The 15,150-nt window shown below is 43.3% G+C and overlaps 1 protein-coding gene across 2 annotated transcripts in view; it reads right to left on the reverse strand.

The window, feature by feature from the left end:
• Window positions 1-627: 627 nt before the first annotated feature.
• The window catches only part of FRMD1 (FERM domain containing 1), a 52,017-nt gene continuing 37,494 nt past the window's right edge, over window positions 628-15,150 (reverse strand). For both annotated transcript variants that reach the window (XM_083606046.1, XM_083606047.1), the window contains exons 5-14: window positions 14,744-14,820; window positions 13,515-13,701; window positions 10,448-10,603; window positions 8,447-8,512; window positions 8,204-8,272; window positions 7,848-8,022; window positions 6,377-6,712; window positions 6,117-6,233; window positions 4,854-4,933; window positions 628-1,759 (exon numbers count right to left, since the gene is read on the reverse strand). In XM_083606046.1, coding sequence (XP_083462172.1) covers window positions 1,472-1,759; window positions 4,854-4,933; window positions 6,117-6,233; window positions 6,377-6,712; window positions 7,848-8,022; window positions 8,204-8,272; window positions 8,447-8,512; window positions 10,448-10,603; window positions 13,515-13,701; window positions 14,744-14,820 — 1,551 coding nt within the window. In that variant the 3' untranslated portion in view covers window positions 628-1,471. The remainder of the gene's footprint in view (window positions 1,760-4,853; window positions 4,934-6,116; window positions 6,234-6,376; window positions 6,713-7,847; window positions 8,023-8,203; window positions 8,273-8,446; window positions 8,513-10,447; window positions 10,604-13,514; window positions 13,702-14,743; window positions 14,821-15,150) is intronic.

Here is a 15,150-nt window from a genome sequence, read left to right on the forward strand (position 1 = left end):
AACAGTGGAGGTAGGTACCTACCATCATGGCAAGTAGCTGCCTCATCCCCCTTTAAAGCCATGCAAGTTGGTGGCCAGCCCTAGTTGAACACAACTGTGTGTGCTTCCTCGGGTCTTCTCTAAATTTCCCAACATCCGGCTTCATTGGAATGGGCCGGGTTCTCGTTACTGAGACAGGGAGAAGAACGTCTCACACTCCACTTTTTCCACACCACGCAAAATTGTACCCCCCCCCTTTGAGGAGGTCTTCATTACTCAGTACTTATTAGCACTCCATCAAATGGGCCAACTATTTCTTTCCTTTCATACAAAACCATCCAAAGTTTAAGCTGACCTGTCTCATTGTCTGTGACCTGCATATGAACATGGACCTGCATGGGAACTTCAACCATGCCTGTACAGTTCTGGGAAATTCCTGTCCCTACAGAACTTACTGATCAATGACCTCTATGCCATTTCCACAAATCGTGTGACATCTTGCCTCCATTTTTCACACTGTTGTTTGTGGCACAATTCAGCACCCTGTGAGCAATACTGTACCAATGCTACTTGTCCCCAAGAGTGAGCTAACCAGGCAGTTTTCAAGAAATGGTTGCAAAAGAAATAAGGAAAGGCATAGTCTGGAAGTGACATTACACCCTCCAAAAGATTTATTGGTGATATAAATATGTCCGATGGATATGAGTAAATATACATGTTTGGGCAAAGAGCATTGACCTTGATCTAGCAAAGCTGCTATGGTCCTTTACTAGATGAAGGCATAAGAGGTTTTTTTATTCAAACGTGTTGGGCAAATTTACATTCTGAGGTAGTGCTTTGAGACTTTGCCTCTCCTCTGGGTCTGCCCCTCTTTCTGAAAGAAACAGTTGGAGGGGCACGTGTCACAGATATGTTTCAGATATGATATCTGACTCTTTCCAATACTGCTACTTGACAAGTGGCATGTCTGGGAGAGGAAAACTGCATTTAACAGAAGACAAGATTCTGCTCCAAATGGCAGTAGAGGCTTGAGCATGGCAGACAGTTGATGGAGACACATTTTAGGAAAACAACATCCCTAAGGATTATACATACAGAAGCTGTGTGAAGAAAAAGTGGTGAAAATTGGACCAGAGTTTGGAAAACAGGAGGCAAATATTTCCGGGTCCTGAGAATATGTTCAGTTTTTTGCCCACTTCTGGTCTTCATTTTTTCTTTTCAGTAAGAAAATTGTTTCTGAACAATTATTCTGAAGCGTTCCTCAGTTATCCAGTCTGGAATCATAGCATTTTAAATGCTATGCAGTTTGATCAGATCTGCTGAATCAAACAACAATGACAAACCAGAGAGGGCAACAATAAGGAAAGGATCCCACACGATGAGGTAAAATCAGTATCCATTTCCCATCAGAACAGCAGTCACTCCTTTTTTTCTTTTTCTTTTTTTTGTAGGTGACCTTTGGCAAGATGGTCCGAAAGCTTCTCCAGTGTGTCTACACCACAAATTCCTCCGGGAGCTGATCTTCCCCCAAGAGATCCAGAGACAGGCAGTTCATGGATCTCTTCCCATAGAGGGCAGACTTGGTTTTGCAGTCGGCTGTTGAATAAACACATCCATAGCTGGCCAGCTTATCCTCTAAGGCGCAACCAAACGTATAGCTGTGTGAGGTATCTGAAGATAATGTGGCACTTAGTGGAGGATGAAGACACTTGTGAAGGCGGATGTCATCTAGACTATGGCTGTGCTGGTCCGGGCACTTCATAGCTTTGGGCTGTGCAAGCTGCCAGTTTAAGACAAGCATATATTAAAGCAAACAACTTTAAAACAAACAAGCAAGACAAAAGAAAAAGATTGCATGCGTGCAAACTCCCATCTCGTCTCAAATTGTTAACATTCCTCTCATTCTCTTTAAGGAAAATTGTCTTAATGAAGAAGCCGTGAAGCATTATGGAATTGTGAAGTCATTCAACTATTAACGCCTAGATTCTGAGCTTCAGAACACAGTGTCCCCCTGGCATGTACAATGAACTGAGTGTTGGAAGGGAAGAGTTTGGCTGAAACAACGGTGCTTGTCTAGGTTGGAAAAAGGAGGGGAGAGCCAAGAGGGGTGTTGCTTCTTATAGTTAAAAGGTTTGATCATGGTAAGCAGAAGATTAATTTGTCTTCCTTTTAGAATCACTATATTTTGATTGGTCCTTCAATGTCATCATGAGTCGAGGTTACCATGTCCTTGTGGAGATCTACTGAAAATTAAAGTTTCATGGGATGATGGACTTTACTGCATAAGAGGCCATAGGAAGGAAGGAAGGAAGGAAGGAAGGAAGGAAGGAAGGAAGGGAGGGAGGGAGGGAGGAAAATAAGCCACATGGAAGTGGTATAGGAGGAAGAACTCCAAAACTTATGAAGAACTTCAATTTCTGACAAGTTCTTATCCCCAAGGATGTACTGAAATAGAAAGGCAATAGGAAGTGCCTTCCTGGGTCAGACAAAAGATCCCTCTTATCCAGCACTCTGTTATTTTCAGTGGTCAGCCAGAGGAGCAAGGAGCCATTGTGGTGTTTTGATTACAGACTGTTGGACTAGGATGGCTGAGGAGATATGGGTTCAAACCCCCACTCAGCTCTGAAACTCACAGGTTGACCTTTGGCCACTCATTCTCTCTCATTATAACCTACCTCACAGGATGCGAGGAGAAATGGGTTGGGCATTTATGCTGCCCCATAAGAGGGGAAAGTGGGCGATATCTGGTATTCAGAGATAGGAAGCCTCTGAGTATAGAAGTTCCCTTTAGCTAATAAGGCTAGGAGTTGTGCTTATATTTTTCAACATAAGCACACAATAGAATCCCTGTTAACCAAATTTTGGAAATTTCCTGAATGTTATATGTATGATACGGGTGTGCATACTCTTATTTAGTGCTTCGGGAAGCAGCCCATTTTGGACCAAGCGGGCTTCTAGGCTGCCCAAGCCAGCTTCTTTTCTCTCCCTCACCACTTCATTTCTCCCTCGCCCTCTCAGAAAAATCAAAGAACAGCGATAACTTTCCCTCCTTTTTGACAGAAGTGGATAAAATTACATACCTAAAATGGTATGTAATGTATGAAGGGGCATGGTATGGAAAAAGGATGACTGCTACCATCAGCACAATGAATATTCAGTTATACAGGAAGCAACGTGCTTCCCTGAACATTTTTTTTTAAAGCAGTCCTTGGACCATCTTGTAACTTTTATTTAATTTCCAATGGTTTATGCAGATATTTAAAGGATTTTCTGGAATTATCCTAAAAAAAATCTGCACAGTAACAGGCTAGGGAAGTCTTTAATCTGTCCCCATGCACAAATGTGATGGACTTGGGACAGATGCATTTGTTGCTACTCTTTTTTCATAGCTGGTCTTTCTGCCTCCCTTCTGTGTGGACACATGTGAGTGTGCGTATCTATTACAGATACAACGCTTCATGCATTTAACTGAGGGCTCTGTGCCACAATAATTTTCTTAGTCTTTACAGGTGTCACCACACATTTCTTTGTTTCTACTACAACAGACTAGCATGACTACCAGTCTGGAATTTGCTTACAAGTCAAAGGTAGGGAACCTGTGGCTCTCCAAATGTTGGCACTCCAACCCTGCCAGAACAAGCAATAGTCAGGAAAAGGAATGGGGAAGAGTTTCTATCCTGTTAAAGGCAAATCTATCAAATTCACACTTTCTGAAACAATAGGAGAACCAAAGCACAGCCATCCTCCCAAAATTCATACTTGCCTGAATTTTGCAATGTTTACAAAAAATGTATATATTCATGGGGAATGTGCATAAATCTAGTGTATTAGTGAAAACAGCATACAAAATGCAGCATGTTTGTTAGAGAAATTTGCACTAAAATGTTGGTGAGTTTTCATGGGCACTTTTAAGACTCAGCTTGCAATGTATACCAGCCTCATCCTATACTCTGAATTCAGTGGGTTATATTTCCAAGTAAATGCTTTTAGTCTGCAGCCCTTAATCACATGCTTAGCTCTCCTACTGAAATAAGAGAGACTTAAAAGTGCATAACTCCGGCTGGGTTGTGCCCACTAGTTAATCAGAATCAGCCCTGCAGGCTGTCTCAGTTTTAGACGTATAAACCATCTTGTTGAGCACCCTGGATTATGGCGAAGTCTACTGAATTCAAGCTAGGCTTCCTTTGGTGCTGTTGACAGAGTGAGTCTGATTTTACTTTCAGATCTTTGCTGTTACGCTGTGCTGGCGAACGAAACGTTAGATACATTCTTAGCGGAGCAATCTGTGCACTAACCACAGACCGAGAATAAACAGCGGTCCCACAATGCTGAAGTCTACAGTCAAGGGATCTTTCCCCCCTTTCCTGATGACGGCAACCACATTTGGAACATAGAAACATTAACATTAAAATGTAAAAATCGAAGTATTCTTTACAGACCAGATTGTGATTGCTTAAGAAACAGCATCTGATTACACCACAAAATCCATGAGCTAAACCCAACCCTGTGCATTCTTTATTTTGAGTTGGATCCAGTTTCCCAAGTGATTGATGCTATCTTTTAGGCTTAGAAATAGATGCTTCAAAAGAAAATGTCCTGGGAGTTTAAACCCAGAACTCATCCTAATGTGGCATATGATATTTGCCAAATTTCTTATTACAGCGTGTAAATGAGACAAGAGTTTGGTATGGCTCATAGCAACACATCAACCTGCCTTATACTTTCTAGCTCATTGATTCATCCAGCTCATTACTGCCTATATTGATGGACAGCGGCTGTCCTTCTCCTACCAGGAGATGCGGCGGGTTGAACCTGGAACCTTGCAGCTGCTCTGCTACTGAGCTACACCCTTCCCACACCAGCCAACATCTTACCTGGCGAAGCGATTCCTCACTCTGGCCTCTGACCTTTATTAACGTGACTTGCACTACTGAAAGATGGTTCAGATTTGTGTCTGTTGTGGGGGTGGGGAGAGAGAGAGACAAAATCAAAATGATAAGATTCAAACTGAAAACAAAAATGTGGATCAAAGCTTGTAGAGATACTAGTCATGTTCACGTGGTCAAATCTCAGCTTATTAAGCCATGATATATGCACAAGTATTTTGTCCAAGCATGCCATGCCTCTTTGCTCCTTCCTTGGATATGAGCTGCAATTAAACCAGGGAGGCTTTAATTAGCCATAGTTTTCCATTTCATCTGAATTGGGAAAATATGGCTGCCAGTTTCTGAAAAAGCCAGGATATCAAACCATGGTTTGAAGTGGGTTTAATGCTCTGGCTTGTTCCTGGTTGCCATCATCTTCCATGGCATAAAACCATAAATTATGATTGACTAAATATTTCCTGGTTTAAATGTAGCTAGTGGCAAAGGGTGTCTGTAAGTGAATGAAAGGATTGTCCAAGCTGGCTCTGTATATTGAGAAATGTGATATGGCAGAAGTGTCAGAAGGAGAATCCTCAGGTTGCAAATTCCTTGAATTTGAAAGGCATTAATAGTGGGTATCCGCTGTTTCTCTTTCTTCCTCAAAATATTCCTTACTCCTGGCTTATATTAAGATTCTGTACATAACACCAGGCAATAGTGTTCAATTCACCAGTTACTGCACCCAGTCCTGTCCATGGCCAACAGTTGAAATTGTCCACCTTTTGTACTAGCAGATGTTAACAGATTATTCAAATTATTTTCTTAAGCAGGTTGGGGAGAGAGCAACAAGATGCAAGTTTAAGGATTACAATTCTATATATGACAGTAGGTTCTCACTTCCAGAGATGCTTGGTTCAAGCAAGTTCCTAGCTCATTGTTACAAAAAAAAGTCATCGTGGGGACATGTATATTTAGCTAAAGCTTCGCACAGGAAATTGGGAATTCCAGTGCTTGAAGGAACTCTGCTTATTTCACAATTCTTTGTGGCTTTCAGTCTCCACATTTTTGTGCCCCTATGACCTTTTTAAATGATGATACTCTGAAATACCTTCCCATGTTCCACATACCCCTTCACTCCACAAACAGATTTTCTTCAAATTTAGTAAAAGAAATGACACATCGGAATATTTTATGCAAGTCAGAAACTTAAAACACCATGAAACAGGATGCAACACTGACAAATTTCAAAGAGTTGCGCAAATATCAGCTCACCCTGGCAGCAAACACCATCTTTTGCAAACGAATCTACAGGTTTTCCATGTATGACGTCCTCTAACTGAGGCTCATCCACAGGCACCTCTTCCGACTCGTCCACTGTCAATTCAACTTCTGGAAATTACGAGAGATAAGGTGGCACAGTGATATATCTTTCTCTAAAGTCATCTGCTCGCCCATTCATCCTACCCACCACTGCTCTTAATTTTGTTCCCACAGAAAAGAAATACCTGCTGGCCATTCCTTCCAAGCCTTACCATCATCCTGAGAGTCCTCTTCGACTCTCTCTTTGCCACCGCTATCAATGCCAGAGCTTCCATAGCTGATGTTTGAGCTGCAGGACTTCTCCTTCCGATGAACCCGATCCATCCCAAAGGGCTCATCCACCGACATCTCCACTGAAATCCGATGCCTTGAGTCGGCCTCAATGCCCGACGTGTGAGAGCTGCCATGGCTGTCGGTCGACTGTCGAGACAGACGGTTGTTCTTCTCACTTCCTCTGCTGCTTCCACTGCCGTGCGAATGCTTGTCGGATGGGTCAAGGTCCATCTCCAACGTGTCGCTGATGTAGGATTCCCGATATCGTTTCTTCTCTGCAACAAGTGAGATGGGTGGGGAAAAAAGTTTGGAAAAAGAGAAACTTAAATCTCTTGCCACCTGTGCTGGCCTGATCACATGACGACACTGCATACAAATAGCGATACATGTATTTAATAATTATTATAGTGGAAGGAAGCACTTCACTGGTCAGACCAGCACATGTGGTGGAAGGCTCAACACCACCAGAGTCTGTGCATGGAGCAAGTGCTCTTGGGAGCGGCCCTCACAATCTATCCAGCAACCATCACTCTTACCCGGAAGTGAAGCAAAAGCAAGGGCCATGGAGACAAAATGGCTATAGTGGTTTCTCATTCATTAATCCACCCATTCATTACATTTCCATGTGGCCTGATTATAATAAAACTTTCAAACCTCCAACTTTGTCCATTTTCCATTTTTAATTGACACACCTTATTGGTGGTTAAGAGGATTTTTAATATTTGTTTTTGAATTCTGAAATCACATGTTTTATGACTTTTAAAAATCTTGCTGAAATTTGGAATGAGACAAGCTAGCTAAATATTTTTTTTAAATTGTCATGCTTAAGGAATTGGAAGGGTCCCAGGTGCCTTCAAAAATAGTGGGTTAAGTTCTTCTGTAACAACTGAGGTTAGAATGCAAGGGAGACTGGAGCCACGTTCTCCTTGCACGGTGGATTGTAGCAAACAAGCCATGCCTTTGAAGGGTGGCATGACATCAGTGCCAGGTTTTTGTGAACCCTACAGACCGCATACATGACCTCCTCTTCCCCACCACAGCTGTCTCTGTCTTGAGCAAGCAGGCCACCAGTCAGCAAACAGTTGCCAGCCATTCCTCCGCCTCAACTCTCATCTGCCCACACATCACCTCTGGGCCAAAGAGTTGGCAATCAGCCCCTTGGTGCTGGTGAGTGGCAGCAATCAAGAGGCCTTCAGCGCTGGACCTCATGCAAAGTGTGGGCCTTGGAAGGTGTCCGGTCATGGCAGCCACTGACGTTGGCCCTGCCTGCCTCACACCTTTTGAACTCAACACAACTTTCTGACCTTGCAAATATCTTTAAGCTTTTGTGAAAACCAATGTCTTTGCATCTGCCCTGTGTTTGCCAGAGGCCTTGGCCCTTCTCAAATGCAAACCCTCACCCTCACTTACCTTCTGCATCTTCCAGCATCTGGATCTGCTTAAGGATGGGTTGGATGTTAAGAAACACACGGTGGCTGTTGCTGAGCAGCTGCAGCAAATGCCGAGACCGGAAAGGGCACCCTGTGTAGTAAACTAGCTTCCGGGCTGAAGGCAAACCATCAGGCTGGATTACAAACTTCTTCCCCTAAATTACAGAGAGGGGAAAGGAAAGTGCTCTTGGTAAACAGAATTGCACGTTTTATTATCTCTATATATTAACCTCCCCCAAACCCTATTACGCATTTGTCAGCTCTGAGCCTTTAAGAAATCATGCGATTCAAACTGCAAGTAATCCAAATAACACTGTCACGTTCTGCAACACTTACCAGAAATGCTAGTTTCCCAATGTGTGACCAGGGGAAGTCATAGAGCAGCTGGCGAACATGGTTCACCTCCTACAACAATGAAAACAAATGGCAAAACAACATTGTGAGATACACAGGAACAATAATCTGATTTGTAAAGTCTAGGACACAGGAAGAAGTTGGAAGTGCTGGCAGAGGAACTGTGTGTGAGACAGAAAGAGAGTGGGGTGTTAATGCCAGATTTAAAATCTTTCAACTTCTTACCTGATAGATGTGCATCCCTTTAAGAGTCAGGCCCAAAATGATGGTTGGGCGATCCTCCTTCTTGTCCTGGGAAGACACAAAGGTGCAAGGTGAAAAGACAGACTTTGCTTTGGTGATAGTCAAGGAGGCTAGGAGGCTACCAGAACAGGACTGTAGCCTGGACTACTCCTGAAACCGATGCTGCACATATACAAGCTGTGACCAGGATCACTTGTATAAACTACACCTGTTTCTTGCATGAGATGGATCTTGCCACCCTCATGCATGCCTTTAGGCAGACCACTGAAACACCCTATGATCTATTTGCAGGTCACACTAAGCCAAACCATATCCAAGTGTAGGGATTTGAAGGCCCAGAACCACCACCCTGCCCCACCCTGCTTTTTCTCTGCCCAATTTTTCTGATTTTTCCCTGGGCCTTCACACCTATGAGCAAGAGTACAAATCCAGTTCCAGACTTCTCTTTCCCCCAGCTATGTGGCCTACAGAAACCTATGCATTTGCAAAGCGGTTGCTGTGGACACACACCTGAAGGGCCCTTGGTTAGCCACACTTGCCCTACTACACAGAAATGGAAACTGATATAATCATAATAATATAAAGTGGAAACGAAAAATAAATTCCTACCAGCATATGAAAAAACAAAACCACACACACACTCTCACACCAGTATTTCAGGTCAGACGGGAATTCAAGTATTAAAGTGACTATTTCAGATCTTCGGCATCCCTAGGCACAAAGCGTGTCAGATCTTGCCCCATATAACCCTTCCAGCTTGTACTTGCGCAGTCTCAATCAGCAAACAGCTTAGACTGGAAGAAATTGCAGGAGTGGGTAAGTCTTATAAGTGGTAGGCACAAGCAGGGCTTTCCTTTTTCATATTGTCATTTATTTGCTTTTCTGATAACCTTCCACATCAACAAAGCATGAACCAAAACGATGCAACAAAGAAAAAGCTTTCCTTTCAAAGAATCAACCAAAAATCCTTGACTTACTATCATGGTTCCTTTTAACCCCTCTTTTCCTCATGTTTTCTAAGTTCACCCTATTTAGTTTAGAACCTGCTAAGTTACCAAACTCTTTTATTTCTTCCAAAACCGCTGGTACACTGTCTAGTGGGTTTTTCAACGTCAAAACAACATCATCCGCATAAGTTTTTAACTTATACTTTTGTTGGTCCACTTTTATACCCCTTATTTTGTCATTATTCCTTATCTTTTGTGTCAGTACAAAATCAAAATAAGCAGCATCGGGGACAACGGACACCCTTGCCTGGTTCCTTTCATAACTTTGCATCCTTCAGAGATAATGTTATTTACAATCATATTTGCTTGTTGTTCAGTATATATAGCTTCTATAGTCTTTAAGGATGTTTTCCCCAAATCCATTTTCCTCGGAACTCTTTTCATAGATAGCCAAGACACATTGTCAAACGCTTTCTCCGCATCCAGAAATATCAGTGCTGACAAGCAGGGCTTTCCTATCGTCTGCTACAAAAAGGGAATGACCTTGTACACTCACAAATCATCATATTCCACAGAGGGCAATGGAAACCCCTGAACATAGTGAGCTATAGTCTGCTGTAGTCTGCTGTCTGCAATCCTACTGGAATGACTCTTTTGAGTTTTGAAGAATCATTTGCACTTAAGTGGAGGCCTTTGCTGTAATATTATGCATACTATTGTGAGCTGGGTCAGGGTTGATGGTGGGGGGAATACAGGCTTTGTCTGAGTCAGGTGGAGACATCCCTGGATTGGGTCTGGCCACCCAGTGTGATCTGAAGGTGCCACAGGGTGGAGCATCAGGTGGGAGAAAGGGGCAAACTTCTGGTGTGAAGGGTGGATGGGAAGAAGCTGCAGAGGGTCTACCTGGGCAAGCACCTTTCTCCCAACCATTATTTCCATTTGTTTTCTTGCTTGCTTGAGAAAAGAACTCAAAAAGGCTGTCTGCATTTCTAACACAGCATTTCAATGCTTGAAGCAAGAATCTGCCCAGTTTCACCTTCTGCAGTCTGTAGAAGTGGACAGGCACATCTTCCAGCAAGCAGGACTCCTTGACGTACTTCAGAATGGCTTCCCTCGTAGACAGGCCTTGCTGTTCCCGGTGCATCTCTGGAGCATGCTTCAGGATATAGTCACTCCCTCGCCTTGCAATAATCTGCCATGGGGGAAGGAAAGAGACAACGTCAGCAGCTTCCTCAGTCTCTCTTAAATAAGTCTGCAAGACAAGGTGGCTGAGATACACGGCATGGTGAGACTCAGGCGAGGGTACTCCCCCTGCCCCACATCAGAAGCTCATTGAATGGTGCATCATTTAAATATTCTTAAAAAGAAGAATCCTGCTATAAGCCACTAAGTGTGTACTAGGAAATTTCTCAGTGTGTTCCTCTTTAATTACAAGGCAACAACAAAGGGGGGGGGGGAGACCCTACTAATACTTGTGACAATTGTATTTGTAACCTAAGAACATAAGAATAGGCTGGTGGATCGGGCCAAAGGGCCATCTCCTTCAGCATCCTGTTCCCTCAGTGGCCATGGAAACCTGCAAGCAAGACCCAAGGACAAAAGCACTTTCCCCTCCTGTGGTTTCAAGCAACTGGTATTTAAAGGCAGTACTGCCTCCAACCGTGGAGGCAAAGCATAGCCTTCATGGCTGGTAGATATTAATAGTCTTGTTCTCCATGATTTTGACTAATTGTATTTTAAAGCTTTCCAAGTTAGTGGCCATCACTGCCTTCTGTGGGAGCAAGTTCCATAGTTTAACTATGCCCTTTTAAGTATGGTTCTCAGCTAGGTTTACAAGATTCAATGCAGAACAGGGGAATTTCAGCTGTTGCAAATTTTCCCATCCTAGGCAGTATGAGAGTTTAATCTTACAAAAATATTGCTACACACCTACTAAAGGGTAAAGAGGAGCACACTGTCATTCCTCTGTTTCCCCATCCAAGTCGTGCTAATCATTCAAAATCACTAGAGAAATAATTTTCACAGGGAATCAATCTCTTTGGGTCAATATTGCAATATGCACCTGAAGTTAATAGCCCAAATTAGGACAGAGTATCCATGTGTTTAATTGTGATGGGAAGCTCCTTCTTTCACAGTGCTACAGTGAGATAAGAAACTACACTTGCATGCAAAACTTTTAGAAGACATCTGAAGGCAGCCCTGGAAGTTTTTTATGTTTGACATTTCATTATGTTTTTATATGTGCTGGAATCCACCCAGAGTGGCTGGGGAAACCCAGCCAGATGGGTGGGGTATAAATAATAAAACCACTATTATTATTATTATTATTATTATTATTATTATTATTATTATTAGTACATCAGTAGCATTCCAAGGCAAGCAGTAGGCATCCCTTCTGAGCAAAGTGACCAGAGAAGATTGAAATAGTATAGCAATGGGAAAAACACAGTGACTTTCTCTTGCTTAGAAGAAGAAAAAACAACAACAGGCAGGTGAACAGGGGGGCCCACCAGGTGGCAGCGTTGAGAGAGGTTTGAAAAAGCAGCAAGTGCCTGTAGTGGATGTCAGAGCTGATACCTGCTACAGTCACCGGGAGACTTCTCACCATGCAAATTCTGTGTGCAAGACTGATTGCTTGCTCAAGCAGGAGAAATTCCTTCCAGGCTTCGTCTAAACTGTGTGTAATAAGAGCTCATTGCAGTTTAGGTTGCATATCTTATTTCTCCCTTTCCTGAATATCACTCAACACTTAAGAGGCACTTAAACCCAGTCTTTACAAGGGAACAGTAAGCCCTCGAAGGGGATGTTCTTGCCTGAATGTCTTCTATTCCCTTAATTACAGGGAGGCTCCCTCAGGTCGCTGTACCACGGTCTCCCTTTGTCAGACTTCACATGACTTTAATTATCCAGCTGCCACGAAGCCTGATCTTTCTTAACTCCACTCTGCCTCATCAGCCAGGTGCCATGGGTCTCATAAGCAGACTCCAAAAACAAGGCTGCCTGCCTGCCAGCTCTTGCCAACATCCTTATCTCGCTTCCGTGCACGATGCAGCAATCCTGAGCCGTGGAACTGAACCAGAAGCATTTCATACATTATCTCGCTGCAGTGCCCCGGGGACAGGGAGAGACACATCCTACCGGGTGCCAGGTCCCATCTCTGGCAGCCAATTCTATCAACATGTTTACTTGCATATGTGAGCTAGTGTGGACTTGGGTGCTGCGAGGTCACAACCTTGCAGGGATAAGAAAAGATATAAGTCCCTTTTCCACCTACAAAACAACCCATGCCATACTCCTCACAGAATGGCAATTCCAAGAGCGATGCAAGTTTTGGCTGGGACTTTCTATGCCAAACAGAGAGCTTGCCAGTGTGTGGAGTCTCAACTTGCCCGGCCTCTTAAAAGTTGCCTCTCTGATGCACACTCACTTCAGCTCTTCATGTGGAGGGTGGGGAGGGAAAGCAATATTCATTGATTCCCCCCGCAGTCTGAACATCTGCTCCAGAGGATTGGGCTGTCCCTTGGAACAACAGTGATAACTTCAGTGCTGCGGATTGCAAGGGGAGTTGATGCAAACTGCTCCCTCCAACAGCAGCCTCTAATGGATCTCAACTGAATGGGGTTTTCATTCACAGTGCTCAGGACGATGGGTTGTACCTAATGTAGAGCCAGGTAAATTCTCACTGTGGCCCCCTCTCCGAAGGCAGTAGCTTTCTGAAGATCATTGGGGTGGGTAAACTGCAACGAGATGGGGTCTGCTGCTTATGCAAGATGCCTCCACCTGATTTGCCCCCTCCCACTTTACATCCCAGACTTTTCCTGGGGGTCTCCTAACCCCCAGAGGTGGCAGTGGTAAGTAGGAGGTAAGGAATTCTCCTTGCATGAATATCTTTACATTCATGCTTCACTGGATATAACCCCACGTATTAAGAAAGAGCATGAGTAAGTAATGGGGTGAATTCAGATAGCCCACTAAGCCTTTCATGCAAAGTCAGGTACAGGAGGAATGGGGGGGGGGAGCTTAAAAAAGAAAAGCTTCTTTACGTTTCATTCAACTTGAAACTCCTTAGTGATTTTGCTTCCCTCTCATAATGCAAGACTTACCCACTGTGGGAAGTAAGTCTGAGGTTCAAAGTAGTTCCCTCGGTGGAAGTTCTCCTGGAAGTCCCCTACGTCAACCTGCAGGCCGTAAGCAGCCAGCAAGAAGTAGACTTCTTCTTTGTCAGTGCACCGGGACCTCAACACTTGCTCCCGAAGATGGCAGTAGTAGTAATGGCGTGCTACCTTGTCACTGCAAGATAAGGAACAGCATTGGGTTAGAAAACAACAAGAACGGAAGCAGGTAAAGAAAGCACTGCAGACAGTTACCAGAGAATTATCATTCTGATAAAAAAGACTATTCGTGAGGCACATTGTCACCATCAATAATTATGTGATGTTCTAGAGGCCCCTTTCAGGCTGAGTAGGATTTGTTAGGAGCTAAGTCTTTTGCTTTCAGGTCTGACCCTACCATTAGGCAGAGTGGGGCAGCTGCCTCAGGCAGCTGGTTTTGGGGGTCCTAAAAGGCTCATTATTGTACATTGACTGCCAGTGGTGTTTTGGAGAGCCACTTGTGGGATTTTACTTGATGTTATTTATTAAATGATTTATAAGCCACCTTTCAGGGCACAATAGTCCTCTTAAGGCATAGCACAAAACTCCATAAGACATAAAACACAGTATGCATCATAACGTTTTCTGTTGAGAGGGCTGTCAGAATAACTTGAATGCCCACAAAATACTTTAACTTCAAGCAGGGCAGAGCATTTGTTGTTCTGCCTCAGGCAGCAAAATGTCTTGAGTCAGCCCTGCTCCCTCCGAAGCACAAAATGGGCTGCTTTTAATGAAGGGAGGCAGAAATATTCATCTTGTGCTGACTAAGGTTTGAATGACATGTTGACAGGTGTGTTATAAAGGAGGACAAAGAGACTATCACAAAACCAAGCTGCTTTTCCAGGATTGTAGCCTGGATATATACTTTGAGGAGGGCTCGTAATTACATGGTTTTTGTTTTAATTTAGAAGTTTTAAAAAACAGCGAAAGGGAGGCTGAGGAAATAAAGAGTTCAGTGATCCAGGATCAATGAATGAACAAGTAATACAGTTCTGCCCAAGATCTGATGGTCCCCCAAACCTGTGTGGAAAAGATATTAGCTATCACACACAATTTCAGACAAGTGGATCAACTGATATTATACCAAAACCCTTTTCCAAGAGCTACTATAGAGTGGCAGTAAGCAGAAAGAGTACAAAAAGAGAAACATGTATAATTCTCTAAGAATTGGGCAACTTTACCTTATAACCCGTCCATTTTCAACATAGTACTGTACTCTGAAGAAAGCAACCAAAGGAGGGCTGAACTTCTCTGTTGCCTTCAAAAGAAAGATGGTAGGGAAAGGAGGGATTACATAATGTGCCTAAGCATATGTACACACAACACTAAAACATGCTTTAGCTTAACATATGTGAGCCTCTGCTAATCCAGACAGGGCCTTAGGCTTGGATATCCCCTGTTCCAACTCATAGCATAGCAACTTCAAGGAAAGCACAACTTAAGTCACTCCAAAAGAAGACAGCGGAGAACTCCAAATCATTTGCCCGTGTACTTGCACAAAAACCAGTAGATCTAGCTGAAAGATAATGCATGAGGATCTGTACCGATCATTGCAATGCATCCATTATTATTATTATTATTATTATTA

The sequence above is a fragment of the Podarcis filfolensis genome (assembly GCF_964270895.1).
Source record: "Podarcis filfolensis genome assembly, chromosome: 3".
NCBI classification, from domain to species: domain Eukaryota; kingdom Metazoa; phylum Chordata; class Lepidosauria; order Squamata; family Lacertidae; genus Podarcis; species Podarcis filfolensis.